The sequence below is a fragment of the Oncorhynchus mykiss genome, chromosome 21 (assembly GCF_057628025.1).
Source record: "Oncorhynchus mykiss isolate SJ-2025 chromosome 21, ASM5762802v1, whole genome shotgun sequence".
Taxonomy (NCBI): domain Eukaryota; kingdom Metazoa; phylum Chordata; class Actinopteri; order Salmoniformes; family Salmonidae; genus Oncorhynchus; species Oncorhynchus mykiss.
In genome coordinates this window covers 18523183-18541872 of record NC_143042.1, presented here as the reverse complement: position 1 = coordinate 18541872, position 18690 = coordinate 18523183, and the positions used below count along the sequence as shown (strand labels likewise).

General features: G+C 43.4%; 1 protein-coding gene across 1 annotated transcript in view; it reads left to right on the top strand.

Moving 5' to 3' along the window:
• The first annotated feature begins 369 nt into the window (after positions 1–369).
• The window catches only part of LOC110500178 (metallophosphoesterase domain-containing protein 1), a 37972-nt gene continuing 19651 nt past the window's right edge, over positions 370–18690 (top strand). Inside the window, exons 1-4 of the mRNA XM_036957530.2 lie at positions 370–660; positions 4129–4598; positions 5273–5454; positions 17922–18147. Of these exons, the coding sequence (XP_036813425.1) occupies positions 4426–4598; positions 5273–5454; positions 17922–18147 (581 nt within the window). The 5' untranslated portion in view covers positions 370–660; positions 4129–4425. The remainder of the gene's footprint in view (positions 661–4128; positions 4599–5272; positions 5455–17921; positions 18148–18690) is intronic.

The following is an 18690-nucleotide window of genomic DNA, read 5'->3' as shown; positions in this document are numbered from 1 at the left end:
ATTATTTTCAGTCAATGTATTTGATGTATTCCAGAACTAGTACAACCGATTCAAATAGCCTAATGATTAGTTGACCGGGTGTGCTTGTACTACAATACATACAAATTAGTGGGACTGGTTTGGGGTAAACTAATCCAGAAGAGGTTAGAGAAACACAGGGCTATGGTAACGATGAAACTAGGCCAAATGTGAGAATATAAAGTAAAATGTATGTAATCGTTGGTTCTACATTGATCTTAATGAAATGCAGTTTAATTCTGCATCTGTGATAGATGGACATGATAGAAAAACAGAGACGAATCTCTGATATTGTACAGCTCAAACTGTCTGTCAGACATGAATTGATTCGTGCTCAGACCTCCCCTTTGCACATTTTCATTGAGCTGTTCATCCAACAGAAGGCTCCAGAACATATCAGGGAGAGGCGGGAAGACACAGAGCTCGAGCACATTCAGCACAAGAGGCGGGAGATGAAGTGTTTCCACGAGAGCCAAAGCGCAAACCAGGTGCACCACGCGCTGCACTTTCAAACAGACCAGCACAACTCGCTAGCTGCTCCCTCTCCGCTGTCCGCTCCTCTATCAGACCCACGGGACTTCACTGGTTCATCCCTAACCTGACAGGCTCAGCTCATCGGACCGGGAGACCGGGCGAACGCAGGTAGGTTATATGCCGCGGTGGCTGCTTGCATGCAAATTGGTGTTGCCTATGTTTTGCATAGCAGGCTACAGGATTAGTATGATGACAATCCGAAATAGAGATTCTTGATTTCGATTCTATTCTAATGTGTATTTTTTTATATCGGAAATGTTTTTTTTATTTTTTACTTCACGTAGCCTAAAGTCTAGTAAATCTAGTCCAAGATGGTGATTTTGGACAATACCACTCTCCTCTCTGTTAGCTTGACCACCGGAATGTTTTCATGATTTACAGTGCCTTCAGGAAGTATTCACACCCCTTGACTTTTTCCACATTTTGTTGCGTTACAGCCTGAGTTTAAAATTGATTAAATATAGATTTTGTTGGTACTGGCCTACACACAATACCCCATAATGTCAACGTGGAATTATGTTTTTACAAATTAATAAAAAATGAAAAGCTGAAACCTCTTAAGTCAATAAGCATTCAACTCCTTTGTTATGGCAAGCCTAAATCCATTTAGGAGTAAATTATCTTAACAAGTCACATAATATTGTTGAATGACTACCTCATCTCTGTATTCCACACATACGTGTATGTAATGTCCCTCAGTAGAGTAGTGAATTTCAAACACAGATTCAACCACAAAGACCAGGGAGGTTTTCCAATGCCTCTCAAAGATGGGCACCTATCAGTAGATGGGTAAAAAAAGATATTGCATACCTTTGAGAATGGTGAAGTTATTAATTACACTTTGGATGGTGTATCAATACACCCAGTCACAACAAAGACACAGGCATCCTTCCTAACAAACTCAGTTACCGGAGAGGAAGGAAACTGCTCCGGGATTTCTACTATGAGGCCAATGGATTAAAACAGTTACAGAGTTGAATGGCTGTGATAGGAGAAAACTCAGGATGGCTCAACAACATTGTAGTTACTCAACAATACTGACCTAATTGACAGAGTGAAAAGACGGAAGCCTGTACAGAATAAACATATTCCAAAACATGCATCCTGTTTGCAACATGGCAATAAAGTAATACTGAAAAAATGTGGCAAAGCAATTAACTTTTTGTATGAATACAACGTGTTATGTTTGGAGAAAATCCAAATACAACACATTACTGAGTACCACTCTCCATATTTTCAAGCATAGTGGTGGCTGCATCATCTTATGAGTATGATTGTAATCGTTAAGGACAGGAGTTTTTCAGGATAAAAAATAAACGTAATGGAGCTGATCAAGAACACAGTGAATGTTCCTGAGTTGCCGAGTTACAGTTTTGACTTAAATCTACATGAAAATCTTTGGCAAGTCCTGAAAATGGTTGTCTAGCAATGATCAACAACCTATTTGACAGAGCTTGAAGAATTTTGAAAATAATAATGGGCAAATGTTGCACAATCCAGGTGTGGAAAACTCTTCGAGACTTACTCAGAAAGACTCACAGCTGTAATCACTGCCAAAGTGGCTTCAACAAAGTATTGACTCAGGGGTGTGAATACTTATGTAAATATTTCTGATAGTTCTGTATTTCATTTTCAATAAATGTGGAAACATTTCTAAAAACATATTTTCACTTTGTGATTATGGGGTATTTGAATTCAGGCTGTAACACAACAAAATGTGGAATAAGTCAAAGGGTATGAATCATTTGTAAATGCAATGTATCACATTTCTCTCTGTTTCTCTCTGTCTCAAATAGCAGAACCACAGTATGCTACATAGCCTATATTTATCTGGTCAATGCCATAATCAAGTTTCAGAACAGCTCTGCCAACAACCCCTCAAGCGGTTGATGAGAGTTTACTTGGGGTCCTAACTACAACTAAATTGAATTCTAACACCCAAAAAAGCAATGTCTTACGAATATACATTTTTAAGTTTATATTATTCACATTTAGAAAGACAAAGACAACTATTTAATCTCCATGCCTTTGTGTTTTGGTGACTATGCTCTTCTAAACTACACAAAATAGCCTTCTGGAGTAGGCTAACACCCAAGAATAAAGGCTTGACAATATATCTGATTTCATTGATTTGTTTGTAATTTAGTTTAGTAAGATTTAGTGAGATAACTGGACATAATTAAAATTAATGACGATTGTTGTGAAAACAAGAAACTAAACCTTCATATAAATGCCTCAAATCAACTTGTTTATGCGAGATTACTTGGAATGACTTAATTGTCTTATTAATCAGATGTGAATTACTTTGCCAAATGTAGATTTTGTAATGTTTGTTCTCTTCATTTGACAGAGTGGTTCTCCTTTAATGCATGTGCCCCTCACTCACTTTGTTAACATGGGACACGGGTGAATTCTGCCAATGCCTTGTCAAGTTCAAAGTGAGCCAGACGTGCACACTCAGTGCTGTATGCTATAGCCTTGTAGGAATCAGTCATAGCCTGTCAACAGGACTTGTAGCCTAGACACACACACACACACACACACACACGCACATACACAGTCCATTTTTACACAGCATAAAGAATCTAACCAACATACATGACTAATGGTGTGTGTCCGTACCAGGGCGTGGAATAGCCTACCAGTGAAACGAAGGAACATTGTCACACAATTTTATGGGACTGCTTCTCACAGTCGTTAAATCTGAGTGTGTCGTCTGTGCCGAAGAAGAGTGTGCATCAATCAATTCCGCCTCACGCCTATTCATTTATCAAACCGTCCCTCTTCACCATGTTCTCTGCTACATCTTTCTTCATCATTCTTCCTGTAGACAAGGTCCTGTTCATGTTAATACGGCCCTGTCCCTTTGTTCCTAGTCCCAGTGTAATCCTCTTCTATTCTCACTGTGTACCATGCTCTCAGCATCTGCCAATGCACCCTTCTGCTCTCATTCACTCAGTGTGAGGACTTCTGGCACTGCCACACTCTCTCACTCTCTCTCTCTCTCTCTCTCTCTCTCTCTCTCTCTCTCTCTCTCTCCCTCTCTCTCTCTCACACACACACACATACTGTACATACATAAATACATACATACATACATACATACATACATATATATATATATATATATATATATATATATATATATATATATATATATACGTATGGACACACACAAGAGTATGCCTGTGTGAGTCATGGTGTTAAGTGTGTATAATTAGGAAATGGTGTGTGTGGCCATTTTCACATGAATGACATGGCACACTGACATCATAGCAGCACAATCCAGGATAAATCCAGCTCCCCCACTCATCCCCAAATGATCACCCTCCTTCCTTACATCCCTCCCTCACCATCTTACAGGATCCGTATGAAATCCTACTAGAATCCCAGAAGCAGAGCTGTAATTTAAAGGCAGTAGTAAATTGATATATGCTTGACAGTGTAAAAGCCTTAGATGCTCTTAGGGGTTGGGTTATGTTGCTTTGGTGGATAGTGATTTATTTACAGTCTTAACTGCGCATTCCAGATTGGCGTTGTATTTCCACTCAGTGATTCTGTTCTCTGTGTGTGCAGGAGTAGGGGGACACTGAGCCGGAGTTGGAGGGGGGACATGCTCGCTCAGCAACCCAGCATAGTTTCTCCAAGGTGGGCCAAGCTGTGACAGAGGGCCTCTCTCTGGTGAGCCAATCCGCAACCCTGACCGCTCCAGCAGGCCTCACTCCCAGTCCTAACTACTGTGTGTGCCAGGACCAGGCCACCTCCAGCCCAGGCCAGACCACGTCTACCCCAGGCCAGCCCAGAGTGGGTCAGCCCCAGCCCAACCCACCACTTCCCCAGCCCAGTAGCGGCCCAGGCCCAGGCTCCAGAAGCATGGCCTTCACCCTGTCAGAGATCATGGCTGCACGGCGGCAGCAGCAGTCCCAGGCCCAGCGGGCAGCAGGCAGGGTGGCCGTGGAGGTGGATGAATACAGCACCAACCCCACCCAGGCCTTCACCTTCTACAACATCAACCAGGGACGCTTCCAGCCCCCGCACGTTCACATGTAAATAGAACACATGCATGCAGGCAGGCAGGCAGGCAGAAGCACACCCCTGCGGATATACATGTACATACACATAAGCTGGCATACAGATACACACTACATATGTTCAGACACCTGGTCTTTATGTCTCTATCTCCGTTCTCAAGCCCTCCTCTATTCCTGTCTCTCCCCTTTCTCCCTCTTTCTTTTTCTTTGAGACCCATCCTCTCTGCATGCTGTTATTTGCTCTCTCATTCCATTTCTCTCTGTCTCTCTGTCCTTCTTTTGGTCTCTGTGTGATGGTGGAGTGTTGAGGGCTTGCTGTATACCTGGAGGAGAGCTCACTAAAGTGGGCCACTGTTATTCACCAGCTCCCTTCTCCCTCTGGAGACTCTCTGAGGCTGCTGCACACTCACAGAAACTCCCACAGGACTCTCTCTGTCTGTGCTTTTCTTTCTTTTCCTTCGGCTTTGTTGTGGCCGACCTCTCCGTTTTTTCCCTCTTTTCATTTCTCTCTTTTTTTTCTCTCTTTTTGACTTTCTATAAGGGAAGGTGATGGATAATGATCCAGACTACATTAACACTGCAACTCTGCTTCTTCACTTTGAGACTTCCCATTGTTTATCTGTCTTTCTCACGCTTTTCTCCATTCTCTCTTTTCTCTCTCTCTCTCCTTCGTTCTCTCTCGACTTTAGGGTGGACCCCCTGCCCCACGACACTCCCAAGCCGCCAGGTTACACCCGTTTTGTGTGTATCTCAGACACCCACTCCCGTACGGACGCCATTCAGATGCCCTATGGAGACGTGTTCATCCATGCCGGAGACTTCACAGAGCTGGGCCTGCCCTCTGAGGTCAAGAAGTTCAATGATTGGCTAGGTAAGACTGACCAATCACATTAAGCATCACACCAAATCAACGTTTTGTACTCTATTTCTTATTTCTTCAATTCTACAGATGTTTGTTTTTTGAAATGGTGCACAATTTATTTTAAAATGTGACAGATCCTATTTGAAAATGTTTTCTTCCTCGTTTAGAAGTACATTTTTTGTCTGAAAGTCTCCTAATAACCCTATAAAAATGTGATATAAAATGGACTATTAAAGCTGTTCTATTTAACTGTAGCCCAGACTTGCTGTTGTAGTGAAAGGAGAAATGGACATTGAGAAGAGTTCAACAAGTGTTTTAGCTTACTCAAAATCCAGTGCCTCCAGTGAAAATATGTCTATTTTTTACCCACAAATTAAATTAGAAAATGTGTTTTTCACTCAACTTCAAAGAAAATAAGTCATGGATGGAGGGATACCTGATGAAAAATAAATAAAAAGAGGAAACAAGAGAAGAGCAAAATAAACTGCCCACACAGTTAATGTTCAGTACTTAGAACAGTAACATTATAGTTGGCACACGTCACTGTTACTGTCTTCATAAAACATGAACCCAACGTTAACTCTAAGAGATCTTGTAAGAACCAAAACTTTTGAAATCCAGCCAGCGTGCTGCAGTGATTCCTATTTCCAGCGTCCCTTTGCGATGGGAGGAGAGGCGGTGGAGAGCAAGAGGGATAAGGATGAAGCTCGAGGAGGGGGAGACGGGATGGCAGCTCAGCCCCCCCCAAGGCTAGTCGACGGGGAGCACGAGCTGAAAACCTGCTCGCCCGTGCCTCGACTGGCGGGAGAGACTGCTAGGAAGATAAAAACACGCCAAACACGCCCGGTGTGCCTTATGAAGTCTCTCTTTTTCAATCTATACCCCATTCTCTCTTTTTCTCCTTTTCCTGTAGTTGTCTTTCACTCCTGCTCGTTCGTATAAATATTTATAATCTGTATTCTTCTCCTGTTCCTCTCTCTCTCTCTCTCACTCACTCACTCACTCACTCACTCACTCACTCACTCACTCACTCACTCACTCACTCACTCAGAGAGGATGAATGTATAGCTCATGCTGCTTTGTGTCTGTAGCCTAGCTCCAGTGAGAGCTCAGCATTGGCCTCAGTATTAGGCTTTCTACGATCTGATGTACCTCGGTACAAAAGCACACTGTAGGGAAACACTGTCATATGGCCAGGTGAACACACTCATTCCAACCGTCCTTTCTTTCCTCTCTTCCTTTGTCTGAAAGTCAGTCTTCTCTTTCTTTCTTTCTTTCTTTCTTTCTTTCTGTCTTTTCTTTTGTCTGGTTCCCTCCCTTTTTCTTCTGTCCCTTCCTCTATCTCTCTCTCCCTCCCTTTATGAAGATACGGTCTCTCGTTTCTCTCTCTACTTGGCTTCGTGGCAGCTCCCTCCGTTTCTTCTCTCAGTATTTTTAGCAGGAAGGCTCCTCCCGGTTCTTCTGGCAGGGGCTCAAGGCTTTGTCAGAGCTGGTGCACACTGCAGGAGATGAGGAGAAGAGGGGAGAGAGAGCGAGAGAGAGAGGAGGGGAGGGGGGAGGACTGTGGAAGAGAAAGAGGAAGATGGGGAGATAGAGTTGAACTTCATCCCATTGAAGGCCTATCTGTAGCTGGTTATCCTCAGCTTTGGTCCCTTGAGAACCAGAAGACAGATCTGGTTGTTTTAGTGAAAATGAATTCTGTGGATTCTAAGAAAGACCTGGTTTTGTGTTAGGGCATATAATCACGATATTTTAGGCATGGTGTCAGATTGACTGGAGAAGGAGATAGGAGGAAGAGATGGCGAGAGGAGAGAAAAGGGAGAGAGTAGGTAGACAGAGTGGGTACACAGCATCACTTCAGTACAATTCTATCCAATAACGCTCTCTTTGATCAGCTTCCAGTGCCTCTCATACAGTGTCCTCTCACACACACACTACTGCTGCTAACACTTCACAGCCCATTGGGAATCAATGCAGGTTAGAACAATTACACAGAAGACGCCAACCGTATGATGAACCTGTACTATGCATTAAGTCAGGGGAGGCGTTGCAGTGCGTGTGTGCACATTGTCCCTGTGTGTCTATATGAGAAAGAGAAGGAGCTGCTTTAGATTTCAGTGGCGTCTTCATTCATCACGTGATGGTGGAGGGTCGCGGAGCGGGGCCTGTATCCAGTAGTAGATGTGCTCTGTGCTGCTGCCTGCTCTCTATCGCTGGTTAAATATGGATCTCATTGTGCTTCTGGGTCCAACAGGGGTCAAGAGTGGAGCTGCTTTCATTCTTAACTTGCTGCTCTATATACTCCTCTTTTCTCTCTCACTTCTCTTTATTCCCCTGTCCAGTCCTTTCTTTCCCTCTCTTTTGCTCTTTCACTCTTATTTCATTTCCCTTGTCTCTATCTCTCCCTTGGTCTTTTACTCTCTGTATTTGCATATCCCTGTCTCTCTTCCCATCTCTTTCCCTGTCTCTCTCCCTGTCTGTCTCTCTGTCTGTCTCTCTCCCTGTCTGTCTTTCTCCCTGTCAGTCTCTCTCTCAGGTTTGTAGAGTTCAGAGACACCTGTGTCTAGGGTACTACTCTTTATTTAGCGCCTGTTCCTCTCTGCTCCCCTTTTCTCCTGAATAATAGATGGTTGACTCCTATGATGCTATTGCCGTGTAGGCACCTTGGGAACACGGTGTGTGTTGGTGTACAATGTCCACTCCATGACCCCCCCCCCCCCCCCCTCAACCCAACCGTCTCCTTAGCTCACTAATAGAAAAGACAATCATAAACATTTTATGAGTGCTGTCTTTCTCTCCACATGCTGCTCTCTCTACATGATCCAATGGTTGGTTTGGTTCAGCATGTTAACCTGTCTCTCGCTCGTCGCACCTTGATCCATCAGTGGGGAGGAGGAGACAGTGCAGCTCTTGTTCTTTCTATGTCCAGGGGGGTGGTGTACAGAGCTAGTGTTGGGGCACACACTACCTATACAATACATTGGAGAGCCCTAGGTTTAGTGTAGTCAACAGGTAGAGGGACTGTCTAGGTAATTACTTGTTGGGGCAGGTGAAAATGGCAGTGTGGTCCAGTCCAGGAAGCAACAGGTGCAGGGGGGGGGGGGTGTACGGAGCCCAGAGCTATGTTGCTGGTGCTGACACTGGTGCATGCCTACGGTAAATTGGTGAACCACATGGGGGAGTTGCAGAGGTGTGGATGAGGATGGGGGCTTGGTTCTAACTTTTTACAGTGGCAAGAAAAAGTATGTGAACCCTTTGGAAATACCTGGACTTCTGCATAAATTGGTCATAAAATTTGATCTGATCTTCATCTAGGTCACAACAATAGACAAACACAGTCTGCTTAAACTAATAACACACAAACAATTATATGTTTTCATGTCTTTATTGAACACACCGTGTAAATATTCACAGTGTGGCGTGGGAAAAGTATGTGAACCCTTGGATTTAATAACTGGTTGACCCTACATTGGCAGCAATAACCTCAGTCAAATATTTTTGTAGTTGCGGATCAGACCTGCACAACGGTCAGGAGGAATTTTGGACCATTCCTCTTTACAAAACTGTTTCAGTTCAACAATATTCTTGGGATGTCTGGTGTGAAGAGTTATCTTGAGGTCATGCCACAGCATCTTAATCGGGTTGAGGTCAGGACCTTGACTGGGCCACTCCAGAAGGCATATTTTTTTCTGTTGAAGCCATTCTGTTGTTGATTTACTTCTGTGTTTTGGGTCGTTGTCATGTTGCATCAACCAACGTTTGTTGAGCTTCAACTGGTGGACAGATAGCCTTCTCCTGCAAAATGTTTTGATAAACTTGGGTATTAATTCTTCCGGCGATGATAGCAAGCTGTCCAGGCCCTGAGGCAGCAAAGCAAAGCATGATGCTTCCTCCACCATACTTTACAGTTGTGATGAGGTTTTGATGTTGGTGTGCTGAACCTTTTTTTCTCCAAACACACATAGTCTTGTGTGTTCCTTCCAAACAACTCAACTGTAGTTTCATCTGTCCACAGAATATTTTGCCAGTAGCGCTGTGGAACTTCCAGGTGCTCTTTTGCGAACTTCAGATGTGCAGCAATTTTTTTTAGACAGCAGTGGCTTCTTCCGTGGTGTCCTCCAATGAACACCATAGAGATAGCATGTTCCAGAGATTCCTGTAAGTCTTTAGCTAACACTCTAGGATTCTTCTTAAACTCATTGAGCATTCAGTGCTGTGCTCTTGCAGTCATCTTTGCAGGACAGCCACTTCTAGGGAGAGTATCAACAGTGCTGAACTTTCTCCATTGATAGACTATTTGTCTTACCATGGACTGATGAACATCAAGGCTTTTAGAGATACTTTTGTAACGATTTCCAGCTTAGTCTTCTGAGATCTATTTTGTTCGAGGCATGGTTCACATCTGGTAATGCTTATTGTGAATAGCAAACTCTAATTTTGTGAGTGACAAGAAATAGACAAGAAAAATACAATAATTTGTGTGTTATTACCGTCATATCGGTGCATCACTGGTGCTAACTGTAGAGTTTGGTGGGGGAGGGATAATGGTCTGGGGCTGTTTTACATGGTTCATCCTAGGCCCCTTAGTTCCAGTGAAGGGAAATCTTAATGCTACAGCATACAATGACATTCTAGACAATTCTTTGCTTCCAACTTTGGCAACAGTTTGGGGAAGGCCCTTTCCTGTTTCAGCATGACAATGCCCTCGTGCACAAAGCCAGGTCCATACAGAAATTGTTTGTCGAGAGCGGTGTGTAAGAACTTGACTGACCTGCACAGAGCCCTGACCTCAACCACATCGAGCACATTTGGGATTAATTGGAACGCCGACTGCGAGCCAGGCCTAATCGCCCAACATCAGTGCCCGACCTCATTAATGTTCTTGTGGCTGAACGGAGGCAAGTCCCCGCAGCAATGTTCCAACATCGAGTGCAAAGGGTGACCAACTCCATATTAGTGCCCATGATTTTGGAATGAGATGTTCAATGAGCAGGTGTCCACATACTTTTAGTGATGTAGTGTAGCTAGGTGGGGTAACCACATACCAAAGTCATAGTAAGTATATTTTTCTTCAATGAAGTAGCTATCAGCAAGGTCAGAGCTAGTATGAAAAAAAGTTGGAGTGTTAGTTCACTAAAGTATTTTTAAAAATATTTTTTCTCTTCTCTTTCAAAGTCAAGCTCAGAACCAGCTGTTCGCACTACACATATACAGTGGGGCAAAAAAGTATTTAGTCAGCCACCAATTGTGCAAGTTCTCCCACTTAAAAAGATGAGAGAGTTCTGTAATTTTCATCAGAGGTACACTTCCACTATGACAGACAAAATTAGAAAAAAAATCCAGAAAATCACATTGTAGGATTTTTAATGAATTTATTTGCAAATTATGGTGGAAAATAAGTATTTGGTCAATAACAAAAGTTTATCTCAATACTCTGTTATATACCCTTTGTTGGCAATGATAGAGGTCAAAAGTTTTCTGTAAGTCTTCACAAGGTTTTCACACACTTGCTGGTATTTTGACCCATTCCTCCATGCAGATCTCCTCTAGAGCAGTGATGTTTTGGGGCTGTTGCTGGGCTACACGGACTTTCAACTCCCTCCAAAGATTTTCTATGGGGTTGAGATCTGGAGACTGGCTAGGCCACTCCAGGACCTTGAAATGCTTCTTACGAAGCCAGTCCTTCGTTGCTCGGGCAGTGTGTTTGGGATCATTGTCATGCTGAAAGACCCAGCCACGTTTCATCTTCAATGCACTTGCTGATGGAAGGAGGTTTTCACTCAAAAGCTCACGATACATGTTCTTTGGATGCAACTCAGCATTCTTTGTCCTCCAAACATGACGAGTTGAGTTTTTACCAGAAAGTTATATTTTGGTTTCATCTGACCATATGACATTCTCCCAATCTTCTTCTGGATCATCCAATTGCTCTCTAGCAAACTTCAGACGGTCCTGGACATGTACTGGCTTAAGCAGGGGGACACGTCTCGCACTGCAGGATTTGAGTCCCTGCCGGCGTAGTGTGTTACTGATGGTAGGCTTTGTTACTTTGGTCCCAGCTCTCTGCAGGTCATTCACTAGGTCCCCCGTGTGGTTCTGAGATTTTTGCTCACCGTTCTTGTGATCATTTTGACCCCACGGGGTGAGATCTTGCATGGAGCCCCAGCTCGAGGGAGATTATCAGTGGTCTTGTATGTCTTCCATTTCCTAATAATTGCTCCCGCAGTTGATTTCAGGCCTCTCTCATCTTTTTAAGTGGGAGGACTTGCACAATTGGTGGCTGACTAAATACTTTTTTACCCCACTGTACATAATGTCCCACTGGTCACAGACGTCATTACAACGTCTATTCCACGTTGGTTCATCGTAATGCATGCCCTGTAACTCTGTCTCTGGCCGTATTCTGACTCATCAACCTTTTCAGTGGTTGACTATTGATGTGACATTGTGACGAAGAACAGGACAGGTTGCTCTTTTGATGCTTTGTCTTCTGTATGTGCTAAGCTTGGTATGGAAGTGGAACAGCAAGAGAGAAAGGGACTGAAACGAGAGATAGATAAAGAGAGAGAGTGAAACGAGAGATAGATAAAGAGAGAGAGTGAAACGAGAGATAGATAAAGTGAGAGAGTGAGAGGAAAGACAGAGACCTCCTACTAGGCCGGAGATGGTGCGGTATTACCGTCTGTTGGATTTGCGTTTAGGTTGTGAGTGCAAAGGAAATGTGTGTGTGTGATTACAGGAATGTACTGTGTGAGGGCAGAGTGTGTGTTTTGGATGCGTTGCTTGCTTAGTCGCTTGTGTTTTTGTGTGCGTGTTTTTGTCGATTGTGTATGTGACACGGGTGTGTGGGTGGTGTTTAAACAGGAAATTAGGAGAGTGTGTCTGCTTCATGGCTTCATGTTCAGGTGGGAGGGATTAGACACACACACACACACACACACACACACACACTGAATGGGCATTGTAATGCTAATCCAGGTTTAGTCTCAACATGTATTTTTCTTATCAACAGAAGTTATTGCTTCTGTAGACAGACCAATGTTACTAGGCTGTTATGGCATAGAATGACTTGATTGAATGTACAGGAGACATTATAGTACTGGTAGATACACATTCTGTTATGTCCATGAGCAGCTAGAACAAGTTGGGCTTGCAGACAAACACATGTACACACACACACAGACACACAGAGACACACACACAAAGGGCAGTAATCCCCCTCGACATGCCATGGATTTGGGCAAAACAGGGATTTTCTTCTTCAAAGGGCAAGGACCACCCATCGGAACACCGAAACAATGGTGGCGGGAGCGCCGGAAGCTTCACACACAGACACACAGACTAACCGCCCTCCTCGGCTTCTAGGATATTGAGGATTTGGGGGTTATTGTAAAGGCCAGTATAGAGCACATTCCACTGTATCTAGTCAAGCACAAGTCCCTTCAGACAGCAGATCACTCCCCTTAACTAACCCTGTTAGCACTGGGTCTGTAATAAACCACACACACACACACACACACTGAACAGTGAGGGAGGAAATGAGAGGGATAAAGGGAGGCTGAGGGATGGAGAGAGAGAGAGAGAGATGGAGAGGGAGGGAGGGGGAGGGAGGGAGGGATGGAGAGAGAGGGAGAGAGATGGAGAGGGAGGGAGGGATGGAGAGAGAGAGAGTGCCTCTGCAGTGTGTCTTTTGGGAGGAGAATGTAGTGCAGGGCTGCTTAGACAAGCTTTAGACTTATAAGTGTTGTGCATGATTTTGGGTGTGTTTTACTGTGTGTGTGTGTGTACATGTGTTTTTATTTGATTACTTCTTTTGAACTGAAACACAGAGAAGGCTTGCTGCTTTGTGCGGGTGATTCACAGGGAAATTTAAACTATTTGTTGCTTGAAAGCTGCTTTTGAAATCTAAGACAAAAGCTGGGAAGAGATGGTTGCTAACAACAGCAGACAGTGCTCCGCTGCCTGCATATTTGGATTAGTCTCTCTGCCTCTTTCTTTCTCTCTCTCACTCTCTCTCGCACCTTCCTTTCTCTTTTCCAAAAGCATCGCGTTCGTCTTTCTCCATCTACTTTTGTGTTTGAGTGAATTATTGTGTCCAACGTGTGTGCTTTGGGTATGTGGGAGAAAGACTGTATTGTGGAATGGTGATTTGAGCGTTGCTACGTTGATCCACTGTGCCTTTATGTAGATTATGTTTGATAAAGAGACACGCACGGCCTGCTTTGACTCATTGGAAGAACACAATGTTTTGATCACTGGTGGTGTTCATAAAGTACATGGGACCAGGAGCTTTTCCTGGTAAGGTCATGTAGTCAGGAAACGTGGCCATAATCCTAGTCATACAATATGCAGATTCAGTCTTTCACAGAACATGATTTAAAATGTCACCCATAAAACTTGAATTAATGGAGGTGGATGCGGAAGCGTGTTTATTGAACGAGGTATGTTTCACTCCAGTCAACCTAACTCCACTCCTAACTGAGGGCCAGTGAACGTATTTGATGGATTTTATCCGGTCACATCCTATCTAGGGTAACAGGGGTGCAATTAAATGCTTTGGCCACTGCAGTGAAGAAGCTCCAAATCGCCAACGTCTTTAACTTAGGCTTTTTGACAGCCTCTATCTGATCATCTGCAAATGGGACATCAGGCTTGCAGTGTTCTGTGAGTTCCAACTTCTGCTGTTGTCCTTTCTCCAGGGGTATCTGCAGGCTTATCGTCTTTAAAAGGACATTTCAAAATTGTTCATCTTCATATTCATTATCTCCAGCACCACCCCAACATCAACAGATGTGAAAATTGCACGTTTTCTGGTAAAAGGGGAAGATAAGTGTTTCCAATGGCAATGCCTACTCATAATTGGTTAAAATCACACGATGCAGACCGAAGAGGTAATTGGAAATCTTCCTCTTATCTTTTTTTCCACAAAACATAGAAACGTGCCATTTTCACATATGTTGATGTTGGGGTGGTGCTGGTGATGATGAAAATTAAATGTCCCTTTAAGTCATCAGATGAACTGAAGCTCCTAACATTGTCCTCTGGCTGCAGGTCTTGGCGTCTCAAAGCAACCAGAAGTTCTTCTTTAAAGGAAAGTCATTGAGTACACTTCCTTCTGATCTCTTCCCTCACTACTTTTACAAAACTGAGCCAGCGTTCCGTGCCAAACTTCCATGTTGGAATCTGAACAAGAAGACCCTGCTCCTCTGATAGGCATCTACATCATTCCTTAATGGAGCTGACGATTTATCTATATCTGTGAGATGGAGCCAGCCATGCCGTCGTGTAGATCTGTGAGATGGTTCATCCCCGCTGCAAAATGCCACATGTCCCTGAACACCTTTTTCAGGGTCAGCTGGATGATGCAGGCTGATGATGATTTCTCAGGCTGGACTTCAATCTTTTTGAAGGATGTCACTTCTCTCTTGAGTGGAACTGTGAATACCGGCCAATCCATGTTGGTGTTTGGGAACCCCATGTTGGTGTTTGGGAACTCTGGGGCCTTGGTTGGCTTCTGAAATTGGCTCTGTTATGAAGAGTTCAGGATTTTGTTTTTATTGGCTAGAAATAGCACTTGGGTTGTCTGTCAGTAAAGGATGAAGATAGATACAGTGGCTTGCAAAAGTATTCACCCCCTTGGCATTTTTCTATTTTGTTGCCTTACAACCTGGAATTAAAATTGTTTTTTTGGGGGGGGTTTGTATCATTTCATTTACACAACATGCCTACCACTTTGAAGATGCTAAATATTTTGTCTTGTGAAACAAACAAGAAATAAGACCAAAAAAAACTGAAAACTTGAGCGTGCATAGCTATTCACCCACCCAAAGTCAATACTTTGTAAAGGCACCTTTTGCGGCAATTACAGCTGCAAGTCTTTTGGGGTATGTCTCTATAAGCTTGGAACATCTAGCCACTGGGATTTGTGCCCATTCTTCAAAACAAAATTGCTCCAGCTCCTTCAAGTTGGATGGGTTCTGCTGGTGTACAGCAATATTTAAGTCATACCACAGGTTCTCAATTGGATTGAGGTCTGGGCTTTGACTAGGCCATTCCAAGACATTTAAATGTTTCCTCTTAAACCACTCGAGTGTTGCTTTAGCAGTATGCTTAGGGTCATTGTCCTGCTGGAAGGTGAACCTCTGTCCCAGTCTCAAATCTCTGGAAGACTGAAACAGGTTTCCCTCAAGAATTTCCCTGTATTTAACGCCATCTATCATTCCCTCAATTCTGACCAGTTTCCCAGTCCCTGCCGATGAAAAACATGGTGTTCTCGGGGTGATGAGAGGTGTTGGGTTTGCGCCAGACATAGCGTTTTCCTTGACGGTCAAAAAGCTAAATATTAGTCTTATCTGACCAGAGTATTTTCTTCCATATGTTTCGGGAGTCTCCCACATGCCTTTTGGCAAACACCAAAAACAATTCTTGAACAATGGCTTTTTTTCTGGCCACGCTCTGTGGAGTGTATGGCTTAAAGTGGTCCTATGGACAGATACTCCCATCTTTGCTGTGGAGCTTTGCAGCTCCTTAATGGGTATCTTTGGTCTCTTTGTTGCCTTTCTGATTAGTTTTGGTGGGCGGCCCTCTCTTGGCAGGTTTCTTGTGGTGCCATATTCTTTACATTTTTTAATAATTTATTTAATGGTGCTTCGTGGGATGTTCAAAGTTTCAGATATTTTTTTATAACCCAACCCTGATCTGTACTTCTCCACAACTTTGTCCCTGACCTGTTTGGAGAGCTCCTTGGTCTTCATGGTGCCCCTTGCTTGGTGGTGTTGCAGACTCTGGGGCCATTCAGAACAGGTGTATATATACTGAGATCATGTGACAGATCTTGTGACACTTGGATTGCACACAGATGGACTTTATTTAACTCATTATGTGACTTCTGAAGGTAATTGGTTGCACCAGATCTTATTTAGGGGCTTAATAGCAAAGGGGGTGAAAACATATGCACACACCACTATTCCGTTGTTTGTTTGTTTCATTTCACCTCACTTTACCAATTTGGTCTGTTTTGTTTATGTCCATTCCATGAAATCCAAATAAAAATCAATTTAAATGACAGGTTGTAATGCAACAAAATAGGAAAAACGTCAAGGGGCATGAACACCTTTGCAGGCACTGTACTAAAGGCATTGCTCTATTTATCTGTTCCTGAACACGTTCCACTATTTCTATGGCTACACATTGTGAACATTTATTGTAACCATAGAAAAATTAGAATTGTAATTATATGATTGTTAAAAATGGGTTATGACCCTTCTTTGTTAGGTGTACATTAGGCCACACATTTTTTGCTGTTATATCATGCCAGTATGTAAACTTGCCTTTGTGGTGCAAAAATCGTTGTAAGATCATTCTTATGGTTTAGGTTATTTTGTTGTTTCCATAAGTAAGAAAAACTCAAATCAAGGTCCATAAAGTTTATTTCTATTGTGTCTATCTGTACAATAACCCTATAAAAAAGTGTTACATTCAGCCTAGCTAGTTCTTCCTCTTTTCCACTCAAGGATTTTCGGGTTCCTCCATTTCTCCTACCCCCCCCCCCCCCCCTTCTGTCTCTCTGGATGCTGTCACTGTTCTCTGACTGGCTGTTGTGACAGAGCCGTCTCTTGATTTGGCAGCCTCTGCTAAAGCTGAGTTTAATTACTCCTTTTCAGCTGCACGACACACACACACACACACACACACACAGCATGCCACATCGTTCTCGCAGTAATTGTCAAAAAATGCACAGTGATTGAAGTCTCCATCAACCGTGCTACCTGACAAACGGCGAAGCATCTCACGTCTCGTAGACAAAGAAGACCCCCAGATTTGTCATGGTTTTTCACAAGTTTTTTTTCATCAAACCTTTGAAAACATTAGGGGATATGTAGATGTGTGTGTTGGCCTGCCAGTGTTTGACAGGCAGCACGGATCGAATAGCCAATTAAAGAGGAGGAGTTACAGTACACGATTATTGACTGAGTTTGGATGAAGGGTCCATTCTATGACAAAGATGCTCAAGCAATGGCTCATGTAGAAAATAGTTATTCAGATAGAATATGTTTGTTATTTACTATAGACCTAAAATCATTTTATTTATAATATTCCTAAAATCAAAACAATGACTATATTCCTAAAATGCTAAATAATGAAATAACTGTATTGAAAGTTCCGTGAAATATTTCCTTTCCTATTCCTTTGTTACCTGTGATTAATGGAACTGTGACTGTCAGATAAGAGATGTCTTTGTGAGAACGAACAAAGCAAATTTGATTGTTGACACTATTGCAACTTAGATGGATCGGAGCTAGTAAGACCTATGACCTATGACAGATGAGACATAAAGAAAGAAATTCCGTTTCAATTAAATTCTCTTTTTCCATTGGAGTTTGGTACTCTGTTGCACCTGTAGAAGTTTGTTGAATGGGTGTGGACTACTTTTGAACTGATGGTCCATTTCCTCCTTTCTCTCCTCTCCCTCCCAGGCACCTTGCCCTACGACATAAAAATAGTGATTGCGGGGAACCATGAGTTGACCTTTGACCAGGAGTTCATGGCTGACCTGATCAAGCAGGACTTCTACTACTTCCCGTCGGCCTCCAAGCTGAAACCAGAGAACTACGAGAACGTCCAGTCCCTGCTCACCAACTGTATCTACCTGCAGGACTCAGAGGTCACTGTACGAGGCTTCCGTATCTACGGCTCCCCCTGGTGGGTGACTCTGTAACTGCAGTATACCTGATAGTTGACAACACTCCTACTACTTGATCTATTTCTATCTTATCAATCTTCTCTCACAACCATTTTGTCCTTCTTCTCCACTTACTTTCCTGTCAGTCATTCACTCACCCTCCCCTCCACACACTTCCTCCCATGCTCTTTTTTTCATTGGCTACCTCTAGCTATGGTTCCTTCTTCTCTTTCTCACTGCCTCCCTCCCTCTCTCCTCTCCTGTTCTCTCTCTCCCTGGTCAGCTCCTGTGTGTGTGTGGTGCTGGTTTACCAATGCCCCATAATGCAGTATGTGTTTTTGGTGAGGGGCACCAGAGGCAGTGTGCAGGCACTGGGATGGGTGTGGGGACCCCTGTGCTAGGTAATTGGTTTGCTGAGATAGTGGGGTCCCTTGAGTTAGAGGAATAGCCGCTATCGAGAGATGCCTCAAGTGTGTTGAGAAGGCGGAGAGAGAGGAAGGAGGGATGGGGGGAGAGAGGGAGAGAACTGAAGACAGAGGGGGTGAGAGGAAGAATGGTGCACA